Source organism: Carya illinoinensis, chromosome 9 (genome assembly GCF_018687715.1).
Source record: "Carya illinoinensis cultivar Pawnee chromosome 9, C.illinoinensisPawnee_v1, whole genome shotgun sequence".
Taxonomy (NCBI): Eukaryota; Viridiplantae; Streptophyta; class Magnoliopsida; order Fagales; family Juglandaceae; genus Carya; species Carya illinoinensis.
This window is the reverse complement of record NC_056760.1, coordinates 4,144,692-4,166,559: the sequence shown is the minus strand read 5'-3', so window position 1 is coordinate 4,166,559 and position 21,868 is coordinate 4,144,692. Positions and strand designations below refer to the sequence as shown.

Here is a 21,868-nt window from a genome sequence, read left to right as displayed (position 1 = left end):
TACAACATCTAATTAATTGTATACGGTAACACTTATAAGTCTTTTTGTTAGTAATTTTATGGACATCCTCCTATGTTTCCCATCAGTTTAGGATTTGAACTTCAAACTCGACCAGTGATCATAGCAAGTAGATGTTGGGACACAAACAGTTACAAACTAAAAAAATAAAAATATTAAAAAATATATAAGTGGTTAAAATAAGACGGCATAATGGAGGTTTAAATTAGAGTAATTCAATACCTAATAGCCCTTATCTAAATATTGAAAAAAAAAAAAACTAATGGCCCACAATATATTGGTCCATTAGACAATTTTGAATTGCCCAACGCTGCAACCGAATCTGGTTCCTATGGGCTTCAAGCCTTCAACGACAGAGCACTGTTTCTAAATCGGACATTATGTTTGCCAAAAATGATCTTGATTTATTTATCTCATTGAAGACCCAAAAGAAGGGTAATTGTAAGCACAAAGTATTAAGTGCATGTTTGGAATTGTAGCTCATAGCTTACGTAATAAGTTTGATTATTAAAATGTTATTTACTGTTTGATAATAATATATTTAAAATACTTTTAAATATGTTATATTTATTTAAAAATAAAGTAAAAAATGGGCTTATGAAGTAGAAATGACATAAAAATCATTATCATATTTATAAATATTTGAAAGTTATAATTATCTAAAATTTACATGGATATTTTTGCATATTAATATGCTTTTTAAAATTGAAACTATATTCCATATATTTGGAAAAACATAAATGATAATCTTCCTCAAACATACTTTCAAATGTAATTTTTTAACTTATTTAAAATTAAAAATATTTTAATATATAATATCTAAACAGTCTAATCTTTATATTAAAGAGCTTTTGAGGCGATTCAAACACTTTTTAAGAGTCCTAATGCAACCCTAAATAGGCCCTAAATGATATCATATTCCATAACCTAAAATGAAATGATAAAAAGAAAAAAAATTATAGTGCTATTGTTGTAACGTTATTTTAAAAAAGAAAAATTATATTTATAAACTAGCATGGATAACCCACCTAATTAAAAACTTACGTTACATTATTTCATTTAAAAAAATTTAATAATTAAATTTTATAAATCTTAATTTACTATATTTAAGTGATGTAGATATAATTATAGATTGTACAAATATTATATACTCTTTTTGAAAAAGAAGAGTCCATAATTATTATTTTTTATGTGAATCTCATTTTACATTTTTTAAATAAATGATTAATTCTTACGTACTCTATAATTATCATTTATCGTAGAATAAGTAAAATAAAATAATAGTTTCACTTTAGAGCGATCGGCCTATTATATTGACTTTAACAGCCTCCACGTCAGTAACTTAATACAAATGATGGCTCTAGAGATACCGTTGGTGGCTTTCGCTCCTGTTAGGCAAAATTTTTTTTTTTTTGATTTATAATAATATTAAACAATTTTTTCTTAAGTATCAAGAAAAAAGAGAAAGAAGAAAGAAAAAAAAAAAAGAAAAAACCGGCAGTGCCCCCATCGCGGTGGCCAAAGCATTATCCTAACACAAATTAACGTAAGACTACTGCGCCTGATAATTCCATGATTTCGTTAGTATCTTTATTCATCCTTCTGCCGCCCGACAGTCTTTTACCATATGCCAAGTTTGGAGATCGTTGCCGGTGCCAGACTAGTTTAGTCGACCACACAATTGCACAACGGAGTTGCCACTTGCCACACCTAGTTCTGTCACCCACCAAGGTTTGTTGACCATGAAGGTCCGTCACTGCAAGAGTCCACAACATTGATTTAGCCACCAAGTTCCGCCGATTGGGAGTTGTTTATCACCATCGTTCATAGCAGTGATTTAGCCACAACAATCACTATCAATCTGATCACCAATCACTTCCTAAAATGGCCAAAAAACAAACATGCACTAGCCACCAATTAGGTTCTAAGTTTGTGTTTTTTTTCCCCTTTCTTTTAAAAGAATGCAGATGCAAAAAAGTCTATCCAGTCTCAAGTTTTGAAATTAAAATCACTTCAAAGTGACAGTTCCACCATAGAACTGTATATATATATCTCTCTCTCTTTTCTCTTTCATTTCTTCATTTAAATCTAAGAATTTTACAGTTTTCTAACACACACCAACCTCTCTCTCCCTCTATGTCTCCCTGGTTGTGGTTGCGAGCAAGGGGGAGGGCTTTTGGTTATGGGTTGCGAGAGAGGGGGAGGATCACGAGTAAGGAGATAACGCCGGTGCTGGGTTTCAAGAGAGAGGGAGAGTCCACGAGTGATGGGGTTCGCCTCGAGAGGATGGCGGGGGAGAGGAGGAATTCTGGTGGGGTGTTTTTTTTGGTTCCTGTGAAGGCTAGGCTAGGGTGTGGTTACTGTGAAGATAAAATGGGACACATGCGGCATTTTTTTATTGAAAAACTGTTATTTGCAAAAAAAAAATAGACAAACAAATTGGAAGTTTTTCTCGTAAAATAATTCTCTGAAAAAAATTGAAAACAGGTTTGCTATGGGAAAGCGGACAAGACCGGACCGGATCGCAGACACTAGGAAACCGATCCCGAAGCTTTCAATAGAGTCAATACCGTTGCGATACTGAAAAAATAAAAATAAAAATACAGTTGCGAGGCAGAGAGGCCAAGAGATACAGAGGAGAGAGGAGTCTACTCGAAACCTGCCTCTCCGGTCTCGCTGTGGCCAAAAATATTGAAATTAATTTAAAAAGAGAAATAAATAAAAAGAATTTAGGAAAGCTCAAAGTAGCGCACGGTAACGAATGTCACCCATTTCCTGCACGTTAGCCACCAGCGATGCCACCTGCACCCTGTGTGTCTACGATCACTCTCACTACCTCCCCTTATCCTACGCACACCGCATTCCTTTCCCTTTCTCTTGTCCTCTCAGGACTGCTCTAGGGTTAGGGCTTTATTATTCTTTTTATCTCTTAATCAACCAATTCTCCATGCTCTTCGGAGAGCTAGGATTTCGTCTCCTACGGTCAGCTTTGGAGCCTATTCGCGCCAACGCACATGGACCACGGGAGGCAATCGAAGGACTCACTCTGCTACTCCAATCTCTTCAATCTTGAGGTTTTTCGTATAGGTTTTCGCTCTTCGCATACGAGTTCTCTTTGTTTTCTCAAGTTACCACCTCTTACGTTCTTGTTTAACTTTCATATATTTCTAGAGAACTAATTCCTTTTTTTTAAATTTTATTCTTTTGATATTGCAAAAATCATTTCTCAAATAATTTTACCCTGTGTTTCATTGTTAGTTGGTTATTACTTTAGATTTTTTTTTAATCGAGGAATTTATCTTTTTTAATATATATATTTTATTTCCTTGTGGGTTGTATTGTAGTCTTTGATGAACTTTCAACTTCCTCAACAAGATGATGATTTTGATTATTATGGAACTAGTAGTCAGGATGAGAGCAGAGGTAACCAAGGTAGGCTTTGTTCTTTATTCTTTGACTTGAGAAACATCTGGATTGAGACTCATAATTGGATGTTTTTTTATTTTTATTTTTTGAAGAACATTCTCTCTCCTACTACACAGATACTCACACACACGGAGAGAGAGAGAATTGGGTTCAAGTGGCTTGGGATAGTGAGATTTGAGCTTATGTATGTATGCATGAATTTGTGCTGTTTGGTTGGTCATACACACAGGCGGGACAATTATGAAGCACGGTAATGGTCCTATGCGTGGAAGGGAATCAATAAATAGAAGGAAGCAATCTGAAAACAGTGACGACGAGGATGAGGCAAGTTATTATGGGACACGCGTTACGGAGGACAGGTATCGATCAATGCTCGGAGAACATGTTCAGAAGTACAAGAGGAGAAAGGATTCCTCAGCAAGTCCTAAACCAACCAGGATGGGAGTTCCACTTCCGAGGAGTAATTTGGGCTCAAAAGCTAGGAAGCTGGGGAATGAGCACCGAGGAGGATTTAATGAAGTGGAAACCATATCAGACTGGCTCAATGATATTAATCGTCAAAAACAAGAGAAGTATCATGAAACAGATATTGCACCACTCAATGGCAGTGAAAGGTATGTCATCTCCTGTGGTTTTTTAAGGTGAGTCTTTTTTTTTTTTTTTTACGCATATTCTAATTTTTATATTGGATGATAATTATCATTTATTTACCTTTTGCAGAACAACATATGAACCGGCTTTTTTAGATATTGGGGATGGTATCACATATAAGATTCCTCCTACTTATGATAAGTCAGCGGCATCACTGAACTTGCCAAGCTTCTCAGATTTTCAGGTGGAGGATTTTTACTTAAAGGGTACATTGGATTTGGGGTCCTTAGCAGCAATGATGGCTAATAATAAAAGGCTTGGACCTAGAAGCTGGGCAGGAATGGGGGAGCCTCAGCTCCAGTATGAATCACTTCATGCAAGATTGAAGGCCTTGCCAGCTTCTAAATTGCCCCACAAGTTCAGTCTCAAAGTATCCGACATTGGGTTGCATTCCTTCATCCCAGAAGGGGCTGCTGGAAACATAAAGCGTTCTATTTTGTCAGAGGGTGGTGTTTTGCAGGTTTACTACGTGAAGGTTTTGGAGAAAGGAGACACATATGAGGTTCATATACTATTTTTTGGATTTTAAATGAAATATTTTGAATTTTATTTTTATTTTTTATTTTTTTTGGGGGGGGGGGGGGGGAGGTGGTTGTTTAGTTGGCCTTCCATTTTCTATTTGTGTACGGTATGATATGGTATTTTTTTTTCCCATTCAGCTTTGGTTCTTTTGTGCTGCAGATCATTGAACGGGCTCTGCCCAAGAAGACAAAGCTAAAGAAAGACCCTTCTGTGATCGAGGAGGAAGAAAAGGAGAAGATTGGAAAATTTTGGGTAAACATTGTAAGAAGAGACATACCGAAGCATCATAGGATTTTTGCAGCTTTTCATCGAAAGCAACTAATTGATGCCAAGAGGTTCTCTGAGAACTGTCAAAGAGAGGCAAGTATTATGTTGCATTTTTATTGCAGGCTTCATTTTCAATTAGCATGCTCCAGCCATGTGGGATGTGGTTTTCAGTTCTTCAAACTTAAGCAATGTTTGATTTTCTTCTATCTATCCTTTGTTATTTTTGTAAGTTTATCCTGAAGCTAGTTTGTCGACTGTTTCTTTTCTATCAGGTGAAAATGAAGGTGAGTAGATCCCTTAAACTGATGAGGGGTGCTGCCATTCGCACAAGGAAATTAGCTAGAGATATGCTGCTGTATTGGAAGCGAGTAGATAAAGAGATGGTTTGTTTTATTTCTTCCTCCATGAAGATACAATCTTTTAGATAATTTTATCTGTGGTTTTAATGAGACTGAATGTAGCATTATCATGCTTCCACATGCCTGTATGCACACCCACTCTCTCTCTCTCTCTCTCTCTCTCTCTCTCTCTCTCTCTCTCTCTCTCTCTCTCTCCTTTCTACATTCTAATTTTCTCTTCTCTTTCATGTATATTTATGTTGAATGTTACAACTTTTATGCATGCATGAACCTGCAATTACATGCTTGTTCATCCAATGTGCCCTAGTTTTTCATGAATATGTTTTTATGTACGTGAAATTAGTTTTGCATAAATACTTATTCACTATCCCTGTGTACAGGCAGAAGTAAGGAAAAGAGAGGAGAGAGAAGCTGCTGAAGCTTTGAGGCGTGAACAGGAACTTCGAGAAGCAAAGAGACAACAACAAAGGCTCAATTTTCTTATTCAACAAACAGAACTTTACAGTCATTTTATGCAAAAAAAGTCAAATTCACAGCCCTCTGAAGCTTTGCCTGTGGGAGGTGAAAAATTAAACGACCAAGAAGTGGTTTTGAGCTCTTCAGATGCGGAGCCTGATGAGGAAGAAGACCTTGAGGAGGCTGAATTGAAGAAGGAGGCTTTTAGAGCTGCCCAAGATGCAGTCTCTAAGCAGAAAAAGTTAACGAGTACCTTTGATAGTGAATGCTTGAGGCTGAGACAAGCTGCTGAATCTGAGGTCGCAGGAGCTAGTAACATTGATCTACATAATCCGTAAGTTTTTCATTTCTTTCCTCCCCCACTTCTTATTAAACACTGAGGGACAAACCTTTGTTTTCAAATAAGAAAATAGTTATTAAACACTAAGGGTCAAACCTTTCTTGTCAAATAACAGAATTTCTGTAATTATATTTACAGTTCCACCATGCCTGTAACATCGACAGTTCAGACACCCCGGATGTTTAAAGGTTTCCTTAAAGAATATCAGCTAAAAGGTCTTCAGTGGCTGGTTAATTGTTACGAGCAGGTTGTGAGACAAGACAATCCCTATATTAAAAATTTAGTATCTTTCTCTTTACTCTTTTCTAGATTTTTTATGTATGTGTTCCCTTGTCCCTTGGAAAAATTGCATATCAAGACTGTCACGTTGTAAACCAGAGTGCATTTCTTTTTGCCCATTTTCTTTCAGGGATTAAATGGTATACTTGCTGATGAGATGGGACTCGGAAAGACCATTCAGGCCATGGCGTTTTTGGCTCATTTAGCTGAGGTGAGTATTCAGATTTGTACTTGATAGTTTTAGGTTCTCTCTAATAACTTTTGTTGCTTGTGCCTCTCAGGAGAAAAATATATGGGGGCCTTTCTTGGTTGTTGCACCTGCTTCTGTGTTGAACAACTGGAATGAAGAAGTTAGTCGTTTCTGCCCTGACATGAAAACTCTTCCATATTGGGGTGGGCTTCAAGATCGAACAATTCTTAGGAAAAGGATCAAACCTAAGGATCTGTACCGCAGGTAGCTATCTTTTCTACAGCTTGTTCTTTTACTTTGGCTAGAAAAGAAGACAATGATGTACTGTTTTTGGAATTTTGGATGCATTGTAGTTCTATCAAATCCATACTTGGGTGGGGAAACTTCTTAAAAATGATATTGGAGACATATACACTGGAATATCTGTTTCTGACACTAATAAGCTTGCAATGAGTTTTGGAGCAACCTGGGTGTGGATATCTGAAACAATGCCCGCATGTTTATGAGCCACTATGCTTGATTTATTTGCAAAGGCAAAAATTGTGATTTGTGAAACTTCCTTTTAAAATATTTGCCTTTGAACTGTTTCTGTCTGATTGTGGACAACTGATGAAGAAAAATAATATTTTTTAGCACATGTTCAACTAATAGATATGCTTACTTTGAATATACTTTTTTTGAAGAGTAGCTTACTTTGAATGTATGTCATGCCATCTCCAAAAGCAGCATTCTTGCAATAGAGGCACACGGATAATATGTCTTTGAAGAGTATTCAAACTCTTCAGTCTCGAGTTAGTTTGTAATGTACCTTATGTGAAGAGTTGAGCATTTAAAAACATATTTTTCCCTTCTTTAATTTTTAAAATCATTGATTTACCTACTTATCAAAAAAATAAATAAATAAATAAATAAAATTGATTAACCTGAGCAATTGTTCAATGAGGAGGCCTATCTTGTATTTTAAATGTGAGCATCTTTTTTCTTGCCAGGGAAGCAGGATTTCACATTCTCATCACCAGCTACCAGCTGCTAGTGTCTGATGAGAAGCATTTTCGGCGTGTGAAATGGCAATACATGGTGTTAGATGAAGCCCAGGCAATTAAAAGTTCGAACAGGTTAGCTTAATCTTTCTAGTCTTAGTGGCTCTAGTATATGAGGTAGATATATTCAAAAGAAGTAATCATGCACATAATCTGTTATCTTTTTTAGAATTACATGGTAAACTGTCAAGGTGTAGCCTATTGGTTAAAGGGCGAGCTTGGCATGAGTTGTAGAATGAAATATTCTGGGTTTGATATGCAATCTTGATGGGTGGGGTTGTGTATTTGGGGTTTATTCCCCAAAGGTGGGACTAAAGGGCCCTCCTTTTTGTGGTTCCACGTCACCAAAAAAGTATCACATGGTATTCAGTGTATAGGCATCTCAATCTTTCCCAGTCTTTTTAATCATCTATCTTGTGAATAGTTTGCATTTCTAATCCTTTGTATTCTCATCATTATTGATTTACTCATAAAAAAGTATTGATTGGATATCTGATTTGGCAGTATAAGATGGAAGACACTTCTCAGTTTCAATTGTCGGAACCGCTTGCTGCTAACGGGTACCCCCGTCCAGAATAATATGGCGGAGTTGTGGGCCCTTTTACATTTCATTATGCCCACCTTATTTGACAGTCATGAACAGTTCAATGAGTGGTTTTCAAAAGGGTGAGTCTTTTTGTCCAGGTTAGCTCGTTGTGCACGAGACTGGGGTTTACTCTGCAGGGGTGGGTCCGAAAGGCCCTGCCTTGGAGAGGTTCCCCGACATAAAAAAAACAAGAAGTTTCTGTAAATTTAGCCTGCAGACTACAGACTTGAAATGTTCTCTCCTATTGATTTTTGCTGCATTTTATCAGAATCGAGAGCCATGCTGAGCATGGGGGAACTTTGAACGAGCACCAGCTTAACAGATTGGTGAGTTTGCCCATTTTAGTAATTTTATTGTGAGACTAATCAATAAAATTTTCAATCTTCCTGTTGCCATAAACTGTCCTTAACATGTGTATTTTATTTAAAGTAACTACAATAATTGTAAGCTGCTTTTTCTATTGTGATCTCTGCTGTCTTCACTTTTGACCTTATGGAAAATGGATTTTCTATTATACATTTTTTAATATTCGTAATAGATTTTTCTGACTAATGTTTTGGTCGCTGTTACAGCATTCAATTCTAAAGCCATTTATGCTGCGAAGAGTTAAAACAGATGTGGTTTCTGAGTTGACCAGTAAAACTGAGGTTACAGTGCATTGCAAATTGAGTTCTCGGCAGCAAGCTTTTTATCAAGCTATTAAGAACAAAATATCTCTTACTGAGTTGTTTGATGGCAATCGTGGGCATCTTAACGAGAAGAAAATTCTAAATTTAATGAATATTGTCATTCAGCTGAGAAAGGTATTTCGTCATTTCTATTGGGGCTTTCTTTTGTTCCACTTCTTCATTTTAAAAGTATAAATTTGATGTATGTGAAGAATTGTGGATCTTAGTTTCCGGGATTTTCTTAATCTGTTTTCTTTTCTACCTAGGTGTGTACCTGATGTATGCTCTATATACTTCGATATCGCCTTTCTTTCTTTTTGATTGTTGACCAAACTTTTCTTACTTACAAAAAAATGAATGTGGATCGTTGTGAATTTTGTGTCTGCGATATGAAATGTTTCCGTTTTCCATGTCATCCATAACATGTGAGTATTTTGTGTAATGGTAGGTGTGTAATCATCCAGAGTTGTTTGAGAGGAATGAGGGAAGCACATATCTCCACTTTGGGAAGATCCCAAATTCTCTTTTGCCCCCTCCCTTCGGGGAGTTGGAGGACATACATTATGCAGGAGGTCACAATCCCATAACATACAAGGTACATTTATCTTTCTGCCCCTCAATGTAAAACTTCTTTGTATTTGTATTGCTGAAACTATAAGCTCACTGTCATGATTAAGGCCACTCTTCCTAAATAATTGTTTGGCATTTCCCATAGTTCACTTTACTTGCATTCTTGTTGTTTCCAACTTAACCACATTTCTACCATCTCTCTCTCTCTCTCTCTCTCTCTCTCTCTCTCTCTCTCTCTCAATCAGCCTTTTTCTTTATGAATCGTAGTAGTGCAAAAACTAGTTTTTAGACTATAAATGCCTTGTGTTTGCAATACCACTAGAGTGCAGTTTAATGCCATAAAGAACAATAATAGCACACTGGAGAGGTATTTGTCTCACCGAGTTATATGCCTTGTTCACACAATCTATATGCTACTTAAATCTTGATATTTAATTGAGTTAATGGGTGGCGGGCCCGAGTCTTTGTACCTTTAGGGTTCCTTTGCCAAAAAAAAGAGAAGAAAAAAGAAAAGTATTCTAATTGGATGTGTTCTGATTGTTCACTATTCAAAGATCTATGATAGCATGCATAATTTGAGAACTTATAAAAAAAAACTTAATGTGCAATTGCATGAGAAACTGAGCGAATCGGTAGGGATGAGTCTCAGTTGAATTACATATAAGAGAGAGATCAAAATTATATTAAAAAGCGATGGTTCAAAGGAAGATAGAATTCAAATATTCTATTCTTTCTAGTTTATGTTAGTGTTTAACTTGGAAACTTTTTGTAGATGAAATGCCAAAGGTTTCCCTAGTTTTTTAGCATATCAAAGCATGTAATTTTAAGCTACATATACAAAGATTGCTTATAATTAAATCTACTCCAGTCTTGCTTATTGTTTTGCTACAAGACTGTTCTTAGCTATCATGTGCCTTTGAATAATGAGGCATACACATTGGGAATGTCTCTAAAAGAGCTCATCTTAGATGATGGGGCCAATAATTATGAGGTTTAGTAGCAAATGTTACATGGATTGGTAGACCTTTTTTTTTATAATGTACAAAGCACATGGATTGTGTGTGCACAAGTATCTATGCTTCCAATGAATCTGTTTTTTTGTTCAGGGCTAGTTGTGATGAAGAATGGGAAGGAGATTAATGTTGGGAAAGTTTTGTGTTTGTGTGTCTGCTTGCATGCGTGCTTTTTCTCCCCATTTCTCTGCTTTGGTTTTCAGTAATTGATTGACTTTAGCTTATTCTGTTTGCTAATTTTCCCATTTCTTCTCAGATACCGAAACTAGTTCATCCAGAAAGTGCCCATAGTTCTGAAACTCTTTGCTTGGAAGTTGGGCATGCTGTCTCCAGAGAATCTTATCAGAAACACTTTAATATATTCTCCCCAGAAAATGTTTATCGATCCATATTCCTGCAGGAGGATAATTTAAATGGATTGTCTGTTAGAAGTGGAACTTTTGGTTTTACACGTTTGATGGACTTGTCGCCATCGGAGGTTACATTTTTGGCTAGTGGTTCTTTTATGGAGCAACTTCTGTTTTCTGTAATGAGATGGGACCGAAAATTCCTGGATGGAATCATAGATTTACTTATGGAAACCATGGATGATGACCCTGAATGCAGTTACCTCAAGAAGGGGGATATGAGAGCTGTGACACGGATGTTATTGATGCCATCAAGATCTGAGACTAACTTACTTCGAAGTAAATATGCTACGGGGCCTGGAGATGCTCCATTTGAGGCTTTAGTTATCCCTCATCAGGACAGGCTTTTATATAATTCTAGGCTACTTCACTCGGCATACACATTTATCCCGCGAATTAGAGCTCCTCCAGTATGCCCGATTTATTCATTTATATTCTTCTTTACTTACTGTTTCCATTTCAAGAAATTTCAGTTAATATTGCAAAAGCCTCTTCATGTCCTATTTTTATGTTCTGTATAGATTGATGCCCACTGCTCAGACAGAAACTTTGCTTACAAAATGTCTGAAGAACTACATGATCCCTGGATAAAAAGGTTATTTACTGGGTTTGCACGGACGTCTGAATTTAATGGACCCAGAAAGCCTGATGGCCGTCCTCATAATTTAATTCAAGAGATTGATTCCAAATTACCAGTTTCACAACCTGCTCTTCAGTTGACATACAAGATTTTTGGGTCTTCTCCCCCGATACGAAGCTTTGACCCAGCGAAGTTGCTCACTGTGAGTTATTTCTTTCCTATGCCCTTTTTGTTCTTCCTTGTTTTTCTTTCCTGTTAACCTGAAGTTTTATGTAATGTCTAAATAGGATTCTGGGAAGCTTCAAACACTTGATATACTATTGAAACGTCTCCGTGCCGAAAATCATCGAGTTCTCTTGTTTGCCCAAATGACAAAGATGCTGAATATTCTTGAGGTATTCTTAGTTCTATTTTTTAATCTTCTTGTGCAGTTAACATGGAGTGTCCCAAATTCAATACAATCAGTAGTATTTCTGGTCAGTCCTTACATCTTGAGTTATAAATTTTTTTCACAGTCATGGTATTGGTGGGCCCTAATATAAATTGGTGTTGGTGATTTGGACAAGTCTTTGCATGTGTTGTGATCCATATAGTTAGTTGTGACTCAAAGATGAGCTCATGATTCAATTATCTCATGAGCTTGTAGGAGCCTGGATTTGGAAAGGTTCTTTGTTGAGAGAGAATTTAAAGTTGAGTCAATGAATTGATTTTGCTAGCCAGTTGGTGCATTGAAATCTTACTCTGTTTTGGTGTTCATGACTCTTTATGTACTCGCAGGACTACATGAACTATCGGAAATATAGATATCTTAGACTTGATGGATCCTCAACTATAACGGATCGACGAGACATGGTCAGAGACTTCCAGCATCGGTAGGAGTTCATATACATACATGAAACTTTTTAATAGATTTCTGCAGTTGAAGGACACACACACACAAACACAAATTTGCGTGTTCTCATATCTATGGTAGGCGTTTGAGTTGTAAGAGTTGGTTACCATGATTTACTTCTTCTTTTTTTGTTGGTTGCAGGAGTGATATTTTTGTCTTCTTATTGAGTACAAGAGCTGGTGGACTGGGCATTAACTTGACAGCTGCTGACACAGTCATATTTTATGAAAGTGATTGGAATCCTACTTTGGATTTACAAGCAATGGATAGAGCTCATCGGCTGGGTCAGACAAAAGATGTTGGTTTCTTTTTTCTGCTTTAGTTCAATTTTTTCATTTTAGAATGCCACAGGCATTTGGATGGTTTGAGTCTCCCAGTAATGCCATCCGTTTTCTTGGCTCTTTAGCTCTTTGGAGATTTCCTGTTTCCTTGCGTGCATCTCTCTCTCTCTCTCTCTCTCTCTCTCTCTCTCTCTCTCTCTCTCTCTCACACACACACACACACACCTGCAGACACATTCCCACACTCATTGGAAAACCTAGAGTTTTTATTTTTAATCTTGTTTCAGATTCTTCAATCTAAACTTAAAGGTTAACATTTCCTTGATGTAGGTTACCGTCTACCGGCTTATTTGTAAAGAGACAGTTGAAGAGAAGATTCTTCAAAGAGCAAGTCAGAAAAATACAGTGCAGCAGCTTGTTATGATGGGTGGTCATGTTCAGGGTGATCTCTTGGCTCCTGAGGATGTTGTATCTTTACTTTTGGATGATGCCCAGTTGGAGCAGAAATTGAGAGAAATTCCGTCGCAGGTGGGGTCAGAATCTAGTTATCTGTCCGTCAATTGTTCCAATTCAGTACATTTTCTTAGAACTCCCACTCTCTTCTTAGAACATTTTCAGGAAACTGTTTCCTGGGAACAAGAAATAAACTCTGGTTATAGTGGTTTCATTTTTACCACTCCGGAAATGGAATTTTTTAGCATTCCAGAAATGGAATACCAAAATATTCTAATTATTATCTTCTTCTGACAGGTTAAGGATAGGCAAAAGAAAAAAAATTCGACAAAGGGTATACGGGTAGATGCAGAAGGTGATGCATCTTTGGAAGATCTAACAAACGTTGAATCTCAGAGTCAGGGTACAGGATATGAGCCATCTCCTGATCCTGAGAGAGCAAAATCTAGTAACAAAAAGGTACTGAAATACTTTCAAAACTAGTTTTTCCAAAAATGGGATTGTAACTTTTTTTCACTTGTTTCATGATAACAAACGTTATGGGAAGTAGTTTGAAAATGGTATAGATCCATAAATTTTGTTCTCCGAAGGATCCCTTTTAAGATATGGGGATCCCCTGTAAGATGTGGGGCCCTCATTACACCAGTCTTGTCAACATGTTTTTATTGTGGTTTAGATGTTTAACAAAGGCTGCCCCAAGCAACCTTGTCGCTGCCCTTGCTCAAATCATCCCCCTTCCTAATGAATGGATGAGATTGATTGAGGTGAAGAAATGAATAGATCTGATTCGCTCACTTTTTAATAGAACACATTTGGTAATTCTTTACGAGTTGAGGTAGTAATTGGTTTTTGTGCGAGACATGACAGCAGTTGGCACACTTGAGCATCACTTGCCCAATTATCTGTCACTGTCTTCATAGTTTGATGTATTCACCCGAAGCAGATCTTAAGCCATCAATTTATCTTTCTTCAAGCTGTCCATGTTGGCGTTTACCCCAAATACAGTGAGCGATTCAGTTTAGCAGTTTGTATTTTGTTGATGTTTCAAAATATTCAAAGAATCAAAGAGATTATAGGCCTTTGACACTCCCAAATTTATAAATATAAAGAAATATTATTTCTTTTAAAACTGGAAAACTGGGGAATTACCAGTCTTTTTTTTATTTTTTATTTTTTTTGGGGGGGGGGGGGGGGGGGGGGGAGGGAGGGTGTGGCGTTGAATAAAAATCTGAAGGAGCGGAGGGGATGAGGCTGATAAAGGATAATTCTAAACCCCCATGCATAGAGTCGTGCTAGTATTTTTCGTTTCCCCCGTTCTAAGCAAGAATTAAACCTAACACCAACCTTAATAACTCCACCAGTATACCACCTAAGCCAAGGCCTCTGGATACTATTGCTATTATTGCTACCATTCATGTTTGTCATCATCCTGGACTTTAACTAAGTGACCTTTTCTGGAGTGAGAACAGGAGAGCGTGAGGGCATTTACTCCAAAAGTTCTAGAAAGGGAGTGATATTAATGGCCCCTATGTATCGTGTCTATGTATTTTTTTTTTAAGATTTTAGAAACATTCCTTATTTATATTTGTTACAAAATAAGTAATCAAAATTAGCCGAGATCTTTGTGTACTGAAGTGGTTTGGAAAAGCATGTGTTGTTTCCTTTCTTATGGTTTGATGAGAAATAACCCATTGGTGATTGGTCTCATAGCTTCTCTGTTCCACATTGATGATGGATGGAGATCTGCGGATCTGTCCACCCTTAGGTAGTTGGATTATGAGCCTAGGTTATTAATATTAATGTCAAGAGTAGCATTGCGATCTTCATTTTTTCCAAGGAATATTAAATGGAACTTCTTTTAATGATTTTTACGCCGCTTTTCGCAACCCTTAGCTTGTATCTAAGCTTTTTTGTATACTCCATGTGTACTTGGGCCTAGCCTATTTACGTGGATTAATTATATCTCTTCTTACTTATTAAAAAAAAAAAAGTTTTTCTAAGGAATATTCTTGATTCATTTTGCACCTTAGGCTTATCCTAGCACCAAAATATTTATGGCAAGTTTCTCTAAACTTGGATTCTCATTGATTTTCATTTTTGTTTACAATGATATATATCTGCAGAGAAAGGCTGCTTCGGACAAACAAGCACTGCCCAGGTCAAGGAATTCTCAAAAGATGACTTTGGCAATGGACTACGAGTTGGATGATTCCCTTCAAAATCCTGATCTGCAGGCACAGAGACCCAAGAGGCCTAAGAGGCCAACAAAGAGTGTAAATGAAACTCTTGAACCAGCATTTACTGGCACGCCCACGGGTGTTTCAGAGCAAACCCATTATCCATCCATGAGTGAGTTAGGTTCTGGTGTTTTCAGACCAGAAGCAGGGCAAGATATCTCGAAGCATGGAGACTCGTTTACATGATATTTGGAAGTAGGTAAAGAGAGAGACTTCATTAATTGATCAGGCTGTCGTTCCGTTCAATTAGTAATTACAGGGGTCCATTGGATAACCAGGGAAGCGGAATTATTTTTCCTGGTCCATTTATGGGTGCTATAGATAATAGAAGCAACTGTAAAGCGAGTGAAGCGAATGATGTTTTGTATATATTGAGGAATTAGTTCTACATTCCCTTGCTGCGCACAAGCGAATGAGTATGTACAGATGCGTTCTCCACTCTTCCTCATTATTTTGGCTGCACAAACTACATATTCTTGATTTTGCAATGTAAGCATCAATTCAAAATGTCGTAGGCTAGGAAAGTTATTTCAATGACAAAATCTCCTAGCCTTTCTTTGTCTCTCTGTCTCCGTCTCTCTCACTGTTCCCAAGTTAGACAATGTAATAGCTTCTCAAAATTCAGTTATATCTTCTTATCAAGAAGTTATATATATGCAAATAGAAGCTTTTCCAAAGGACTTATGTATTATAATCTGGTTGAAGGTCATCTTTGTTCAGGGATGGCGAACATCTGTGGTTAGGTTAAACAAACCTGGGAAGGCTTTAGGATTGGCTTGGCCTGGCCTGTGGCCTGATTAGTCACCTCAAAAACAATCCGGAGCCACCCCTAGACACAATGACTAGCAAATGCACAATTTGGCAAATAAGTAAAAGAATGTGTTTATAAGTTATACCGCGCCCTTCTACTGGGGAAGTTCAAAGGTCACGGATATGCGCACTTTTACAGGTTCTGATGCCACACAAGAGTAAGAGCTCCATGCTTTTGTTCGACACAATTTGTGCGTCGCAGATCGCAAGGACGCTCCAGCATGTTACTACTTTCTCAATGATTTAATTTCTCCAGTTTGTCAGTTGCCACAACACAACCAAAATACTTTCAACACTTTTCAAGAGAAATAAAACGTACATTCTGAGAAGGTAATATATTTTACACATCACAGGATTCTAAGCACACGGTTTTAATAAAATGCATAGGTGTCGAATCCGTTGTCTCTGGATACTGAACATTTAGCCAGGGTCACTAATTGGCTAGACTCTCACTCATTCCAAGTCTAGCACATAATCAGACATCTTAAGTACGATCATTTTCATGGTCTAGGTATTCTGAACATAACATTCTCATGGGAAAACCGAAATAATTTAGTTATAAGCACAAGTGGTCCATAGTCCAGAACTGTGTTCTAGATTCTTGAAAGGTTAAGAGCTTGAGCATGGTGGCGGATATGATCATCAATGAAGGTGGCAATAAAATTGTAAGAGTGATCATAACCAGGTTGCAACCTCAGAAGGAGTGGAACATTAGCAATCCTGCATGCCTCTTCAAACTTCTGGGGCAGCAACTGATCGTGCAAAAATTTGTCATCCTCCCCCTGCACAAATCAGGCAGTAAATTAGAAGAGGATAAAGGAGAAATGCATACCAATAAAATAAAAAATAAAGCAGCAGCCGCAGCAACAAGAGAGAGTTCATTTACAAATAGAAATCAAAACCATCCACAGATTTTATTTCATTTTGCAGAGCATGCATAATTCATTGACTTCCTCTACTCTCCCACAATTGCTAAAGAACTTTTTGATGGGTACAATTCCTAAAGAACTTCAACACGATCCTCCCAGCCAATGAGCCCTTTCTAAACTTATTCCATAAATTTCAAGTTCCTTTCATCTAGGTACCAATCCATTATATGAATTACAAGATGCAAAACTCAAACAAATAAATAAATAAATAAATAAAGAAAAATAATGATGATAAAAAATAAAAATAACCATGACAAAACTTCTTATTCCAATCAAAGAATTGATGCAATATTTAAATGACTTGGAGCGAGGAGCCTCATCCCATCATAGTTCATCAATTATTGAATCCAAACCTCCAGCAGAGGCTTCAAGATCAGTCACCTCATATTGTTACTTTGAGATTTCTTATTTTTTTATTTTATGCTTACAAGCAAGTAATCAACACCACATTAGATTATTATCCCTGCAAGAGAGGTACTTTTGCTCATCGTTCTTGTCTGGTAAATCACTATTAGCCTGCTGCAATCACCTACTAATTTTCTTTTTCAACTTATGAGAAAAGTAAAAAAAATCATATGTGCCCAGTGAAAGTAATCTAAGGCTATAATATTTTACCTGATCAATCAGAATTGTGGCAGGTACATCATGAAACTTTGAAATCAGGCAAGTTGCATCATATTCCTACATTTTTGTAAGGTTCACTTGTTATAAATAAGAACCTTAAGATATAATTTAGTAGTGATTTTAGCATTTTTCTTGAAGATTACCTCCCAATCAGCTTTGTTTCCACCTAGATAATTTGTGAAAGCCTTCTGGCCCCAGGCACAGTTTGTAGGATTCACAATCGGTGAAAAAGCAGACACTGACTGAGAAATGAGAGAAGGAAAGAAATTAAGAGCCAAAGTAATTACAAGAGTTCCTAAGGTGAAAAAAAAAAAACAAGAGAGAGATACCAATAATTCTAAAACACTAAACTATAACATTGAATAAACTTCACCAGAAGCCAAAAGATCAAATCTACCAAACAAATTCAATAGCTCTGTTTATTTGCTGAAATACTATATCTTCAAGTGCAAAGGAAGTAAAGACTAGCATCAATTACCTTATACTTGTCCAGGTTTTTAAGGTAGATTGTTAGGGCACCGTGCCCACCCATTGAATGACCTGATATGGATGCCCGTGAAGTATCGAGCTGTGGGAAACATTCACTGAGAAGTGTTGGCAGTTCCTTGACAATATAGTCATACATACGCCAGTTCTTCCACTTCTCTTGTGTAGCATTCAGATAAAAACCAGCACCTGTTCTAGATCAAATACATTAAATACTACAGCCAAAGGATAACTTACTTCCTACCAATAATTAAACTGCTTGCTATCAGCAGGATGTTTGGGAGGAAAAATCACTAATACGTTAGTTGATAAAGATTAATCTAGCAACACACGTAATGCAAAATGTGTGTTCTTAAAATAATAGCAGAAGCGAGAACTGGTGCTCACTTTAGCAGGTATTGAAGCCATAGCCACAAAGCTCTAAACTGTCATTTTCCTTTTCCCTTTTTATTGATTATCTCAACACACTTTACAACTTTTTTTTACTTACATTTTTTGGGGGAGTTGAGTTGAAAACTTGCCTATGAAAAATGAAGCCCCGCCTGCTCAGTTAAACTCCCCATGAAAGTTCAGTTTATATGACTTCAAAACAGACCAAGCTATCCTCATTGACATGAATGAACAACAACAATAATTATCGCCGAAAGTGTTGCGCTTTGTGGTTTGGAGCTTACTCCCATGTGGTTTGGTGGATGGGGGCCATGGCTATGAGTTTTGTGGGCATAATGCTAAGGAGATGACACTCATGCTCAAATCCTTGCCCACCAGCTTAGTGCTACTTTGTCCTCAGTTGGGATGGGTCACACTATGGCTCAAGTCTGTCTTGAGGGAGCATCTGCAGTTCCCCACATCAGCACTACTTTTTGGACTCTCCATGGGCCCATTTAGGCCCCTCTTGAGAGTCTCCCCAGGTGCTTATTGTCATGTCTAGGTTCAGAGTACCCAACCTCTGATTTCCCCCCACCCTGCTCCTTTTGCTTAGAAAAAAAATACCCTAGAAAGAAGCTGAGGCATGCACCAAAGTTTACAAGTATTGTATACCAAACAGAATTTGTTATATTCATCAGAAAAAATTACTGTGGCATATTAGTCGATTTAATGAACCTATAAATTAGGTTAGTGTATCTGCACAACAGAAACAAACATATGTGCTGTCTTATGAACATAACACTTATATACTCCTAATTTATACAATTTATTATAAATGAAGCCAATTAAGAAATAGTTTTCATACTTCATTCAGTTATTTTAACTCTTCTGTCAATAGTAGATATTAAATAAAAAAAAGAAGCTTATGACGAGCATCTATTTGTTACTAAAACATGATAGAAGACATCCCTACGTACTCACCTGAAAAATAAGAAATTACCCTGCAGTTCGAAATAAACGACTAGAAAATTGCATATTCACACTGGAACCAAATACATGGCATTCTCATATAATTAAGATGGTTTGATAGATCAAAGGCACCTAAAAAAAATCTCAATGGCCCGACGCTGCATACCTACACCAAAATCCCAGCTGTCCGCCTCTCCTTCCACATTCAGGCCTCCTGTAAAGAAATTTCAATTAAAAGATATTTAGCATTGAACCTCCTGAACACTAGTAAAAAATAAGGCATTTTGGCATTCAAATTCACATATGTGATGGCAAACCATCAATTAAAGAAAAGATTAATTTAATAAGGGCTGCTGCCTTACTTGGAGATGTATCAGGGGCAATCAAAACAACGCCCTCACTCGAAGCAGCACGTTGAGCTCCTGACTTGATTATGAAGTTCTCATCTGTGCAGGTAAGGCCAGAGAGCCAGTAAAGTACCTGCTTGTTGATGAAAGAAGGTTCTTGAACTGTGTTTATCACACATTCTAATGCATGAAATACTATATTATTATAGGATTAAGAAAAATGATAAATCAATTCCTGAATATGTTTCAGTAGGTATGGTTAATTTGCAGTTTTGAAACCTTTTTTTTCACTATAACACATCTCAAGATTATTATTATTATTTTTTTATATAAGTAACAAGAAATTTTATTGATATAAAGATAGGCGTAAGCTAGGTACACCGGAAGTATACATATGAATACACCTCTTTAAGAACTAGAAACTGTTAAAAGGAAATCATGGACTCTAAGACAATTAAAATCTAAAGCAATGGCCCACATAAATAGAGTCTTCTCAAGATTTTTTTTTTTTATTCAAAAATAATAATTAAAAAAAAAATTGAATAATGATATTCGAAACCGTGGGCACACACCAACTTCTGCCCGCAGAGCTCTCGCATTTGGCATTGAAATTACAATGTTGTGGTTGGTGAAATTTTTTGCTTTCATGGTTTATCTTACACAATTTTCACATTTCAATGCGAGGTTCGTTCCTGAAGGTCCTACTACAACAAATCTGTTGTCAACAATAGCACTTCGAGAGACGACTGATGATAAAAATTTTAAAAAAATTAAAAAAAAAAAAAGAAAGAAGAGGGTCAGGCAAACACCCAAACAGAATCCAGGTAAAATATTGCCATAAAATCAGTTTTTTTGTAAAATCCTTTAAAAAATGTGGTCGCCAAAAACTTGGCCATAAGTTAGCAACTAAGATTAATCTGGGTTCAGGCTTGGGATAGTGACTAATTGTATAACTAAAAACAATAATTTCAGTTGCATCAGTCATCAATTAGCTTGTAAATAAAGTTTGGATACCCAAACATCTCATCTCATATAATTCATTATAATTTTTCAACATTTCAACATTTCAACATTTTCAAACCTAAAAAAAATAATAATAATATTAAAAAATTATATTATAAAAATATTTTATTTAACTTTTAATAAAATATTTTGTCTTTTATCTCCTCTTAACTGTATAACAAAATGAGGCGTTAATCGTATACTTTAACAATAGAATATGCGACAAAGGGATAAACACTAAAATTCGAGAACTATATTACTTTAGAGAAAATCTCTAGGTAACGTCCAGAAATGAGAAATGAAAAGGAAAAGAAATGAGGGTGAGGACTTACGGGGAATTTGTGGGAAGGGGAAGGAGAAGGAGGGAAGTAGATGTGGAAGGTCATGGAACAGCCAAGTGTGGGACTGAAATGCTTGTACCTCTTGTTGTACCCTCCGAACATCTTCGAGCTACTGATCTCTGTTGGTTTGGTCTCCATACTCTTTGCCAGTGGATTGCTGTTTGTCTCAAGTCTCTGCTGCTGATTAGATCAAGTGTGCTCTGCTGTATCCTTTCCCAGAATTTCTTTTTATTTTGTGATATATCGTGATATATGGCATTCACTGGGCTTACATGCTGGCTCCACTCCCTGGTCATCTTTGCACCTCTCTCGGGCCCGGCCCAGACCCAGGCCCAGGCCCGGCTCGCCTTCTTTAGAATGCCACTCCATCAATCCACCACCATTATTGTCCAAGTGTCTCACTGTTTCCCATCTTCTCTCGGTTTTTCATGGGATATTTCGCCACCGTTTCAAAATGATTTACCTTATTCTTGGTTGGGTTGGATTGGAACTACCCTTTTTCAATTTGGGTGGATTCGCATGTGTGTGACAGTGTTTGGTTTACCATCAGAAAATGGAGAAAATAAAAATCCAAAAAATAAGAAGACTTGAAAAACCATAGATGATAGAACTACAACATTAAAAAAAAAAAAAAAAAAAACGAAAATAAACAAAGTTAAAAAGATTAGAAAAAAGAAAGATCAAGCATGTCCTATGTAAATACAACCCATGTAATCTGTCACGTGAACATACTTTTGTCAAAAGTTTTAACTGACA

The 21,868-nt window shown here is 36.8% G+C and overlaps 2 protein-coding genes across 5 annotated transcripts; one reads left to right on the top strand and one right to left on the bottom strand.

The window, feature by feature from the left end:
• Positions 1-2,758: 2,758 nt before the first annotated feature.
• LOC122277275 (chromatin-remodeling ATPase INO80-like) lies at positions 2,759-15,797 on the top strand. 4 transcript variants are annotated; one of them, XM_043087217.1, is made up of 23 exons: positions 2,759-3,092; positions 3,363-3,450; positions 3,674-4,085; positions 4,165-4,597; positions 4,777-4,977; positions 5,157-5,267; positions 5,624-6,033; positions 6,178-6,286; positions 6,449-6,529; positions 6,600-6,772; positions 7,498-7,623; positions 8,053-8,214; positions 8,403-8,460; positions 8,707-8,937; positions 9,251-9,397; positions 10,642-11,202; positions 11,314-11,574; positions 11,660-11,767; positions 12,150-12,244; positions 12,406-12,562; positions 12,876-13,073; positions 13,296-13,457; positions 15,122-15,797. In XM_043087217.1, the coding sequence occupies exons 1-23, from the start codon at positions 3,033-3,035 to the stop codon at positions 15,419-15,421; spliced, it is 4,644 nt and encodes a 1,547-aa protein (XP_042943151.1). In that variant the 5' UTR covers positions 2,759-3,032; the 3' UTR covers positions 15,422-15,797. The 4 variants fall into 4 exon arrangements, with proteins under 4 accessions (XP_042943151.1, XP_042943153.1, XP_042943152.1 ...); XM_043087219.1 differs by having other exon boundaries at positions 2,759-3,105; XM_043087218.1 differs by having other exon boundaries at positions 2,760-3,092; positions 3,674-4,058.
• A 532-nt stretch (positions 15,798-16,329) lies between these two features.
• Positions 16,330-21,344, bottom strand: LOC122277276 (S-formylglutathione hydrolase). Its single transcript, XM_043087222.1, has 7 exons — positions 21,104-21,344; positions 19,785-19,902; positions 19,589-19,636; positions 18,077-18,273; positions 17,742-17,840; positions 17,590-17,655; positions 16,330-16,827 (listed from the first exon to the last, which is right to left on the bottom strand). Exons 1-7 carry the CDS (start codon positions 21,248-21,250, stop codon positions 16,639-16,641), a joined length of 864 nt encoding a protein of 287 aa, XP_042943156.1. The 5' UTR covers positions 21,251-21,344; the 3' UTR covers positions 16,330-16,638.
• Between the last annotated feature and the right edge of the window lie 524 nt (positions 21,345-21,868).

What these genes read in the sequence shown, in the direction of transcription:
- LOC122277275 (XM_043087217.1), top strand. Translation starts at nt 3,033, where the DNA reads ATGGACCACGGGAGGCAATCGAAGGACTCACTCTGCTACTCCAATCTC. An exon ending in ATCTCCTGTGGTTTTTTAAG is followed by an intron (nt 4,086 to 4,164) that starts GTGAGTCTTTTT and finishes TACCTTTTGCAG; the next exon opens with AACAACATATGAACCGGCTT. An exon ending in GGCTGGGTCAGACAAAAGAT is followed by an intron (nt 12,563 to 12,875) that starts GTTGGTTTCTTT and finishes TCCTTGATGTAG; the next exon opens with GTTACCGTCTACCGGCTTAT.
- LOC122277276 (XM_043087222.1), bottom strand. Translation starts at nt 21,250, where the DNA reads ATGGAGACCAAACCAACAGAGATCAGTAGCTCGAAGATGTTCGGAGGG. An exon ending in CCCCTTCCCACAAATTCCCC is followed by an intron (nt 19,903 to 21,103) that starts GTAAGTCCTCAC and finishes ATCAACAAGCAG; the next exon opens with GTACTTTACTGGCTCTCTGG. An exon ending in AAAACCTGGACAAGTATAAG is followed by an intron (nt 17,841 to 18,076) that starts GTAATTGATGCT and finishes CTCATTTCTCAG; the next exon opens with TCAGTGTCTGCTTTTTCACC.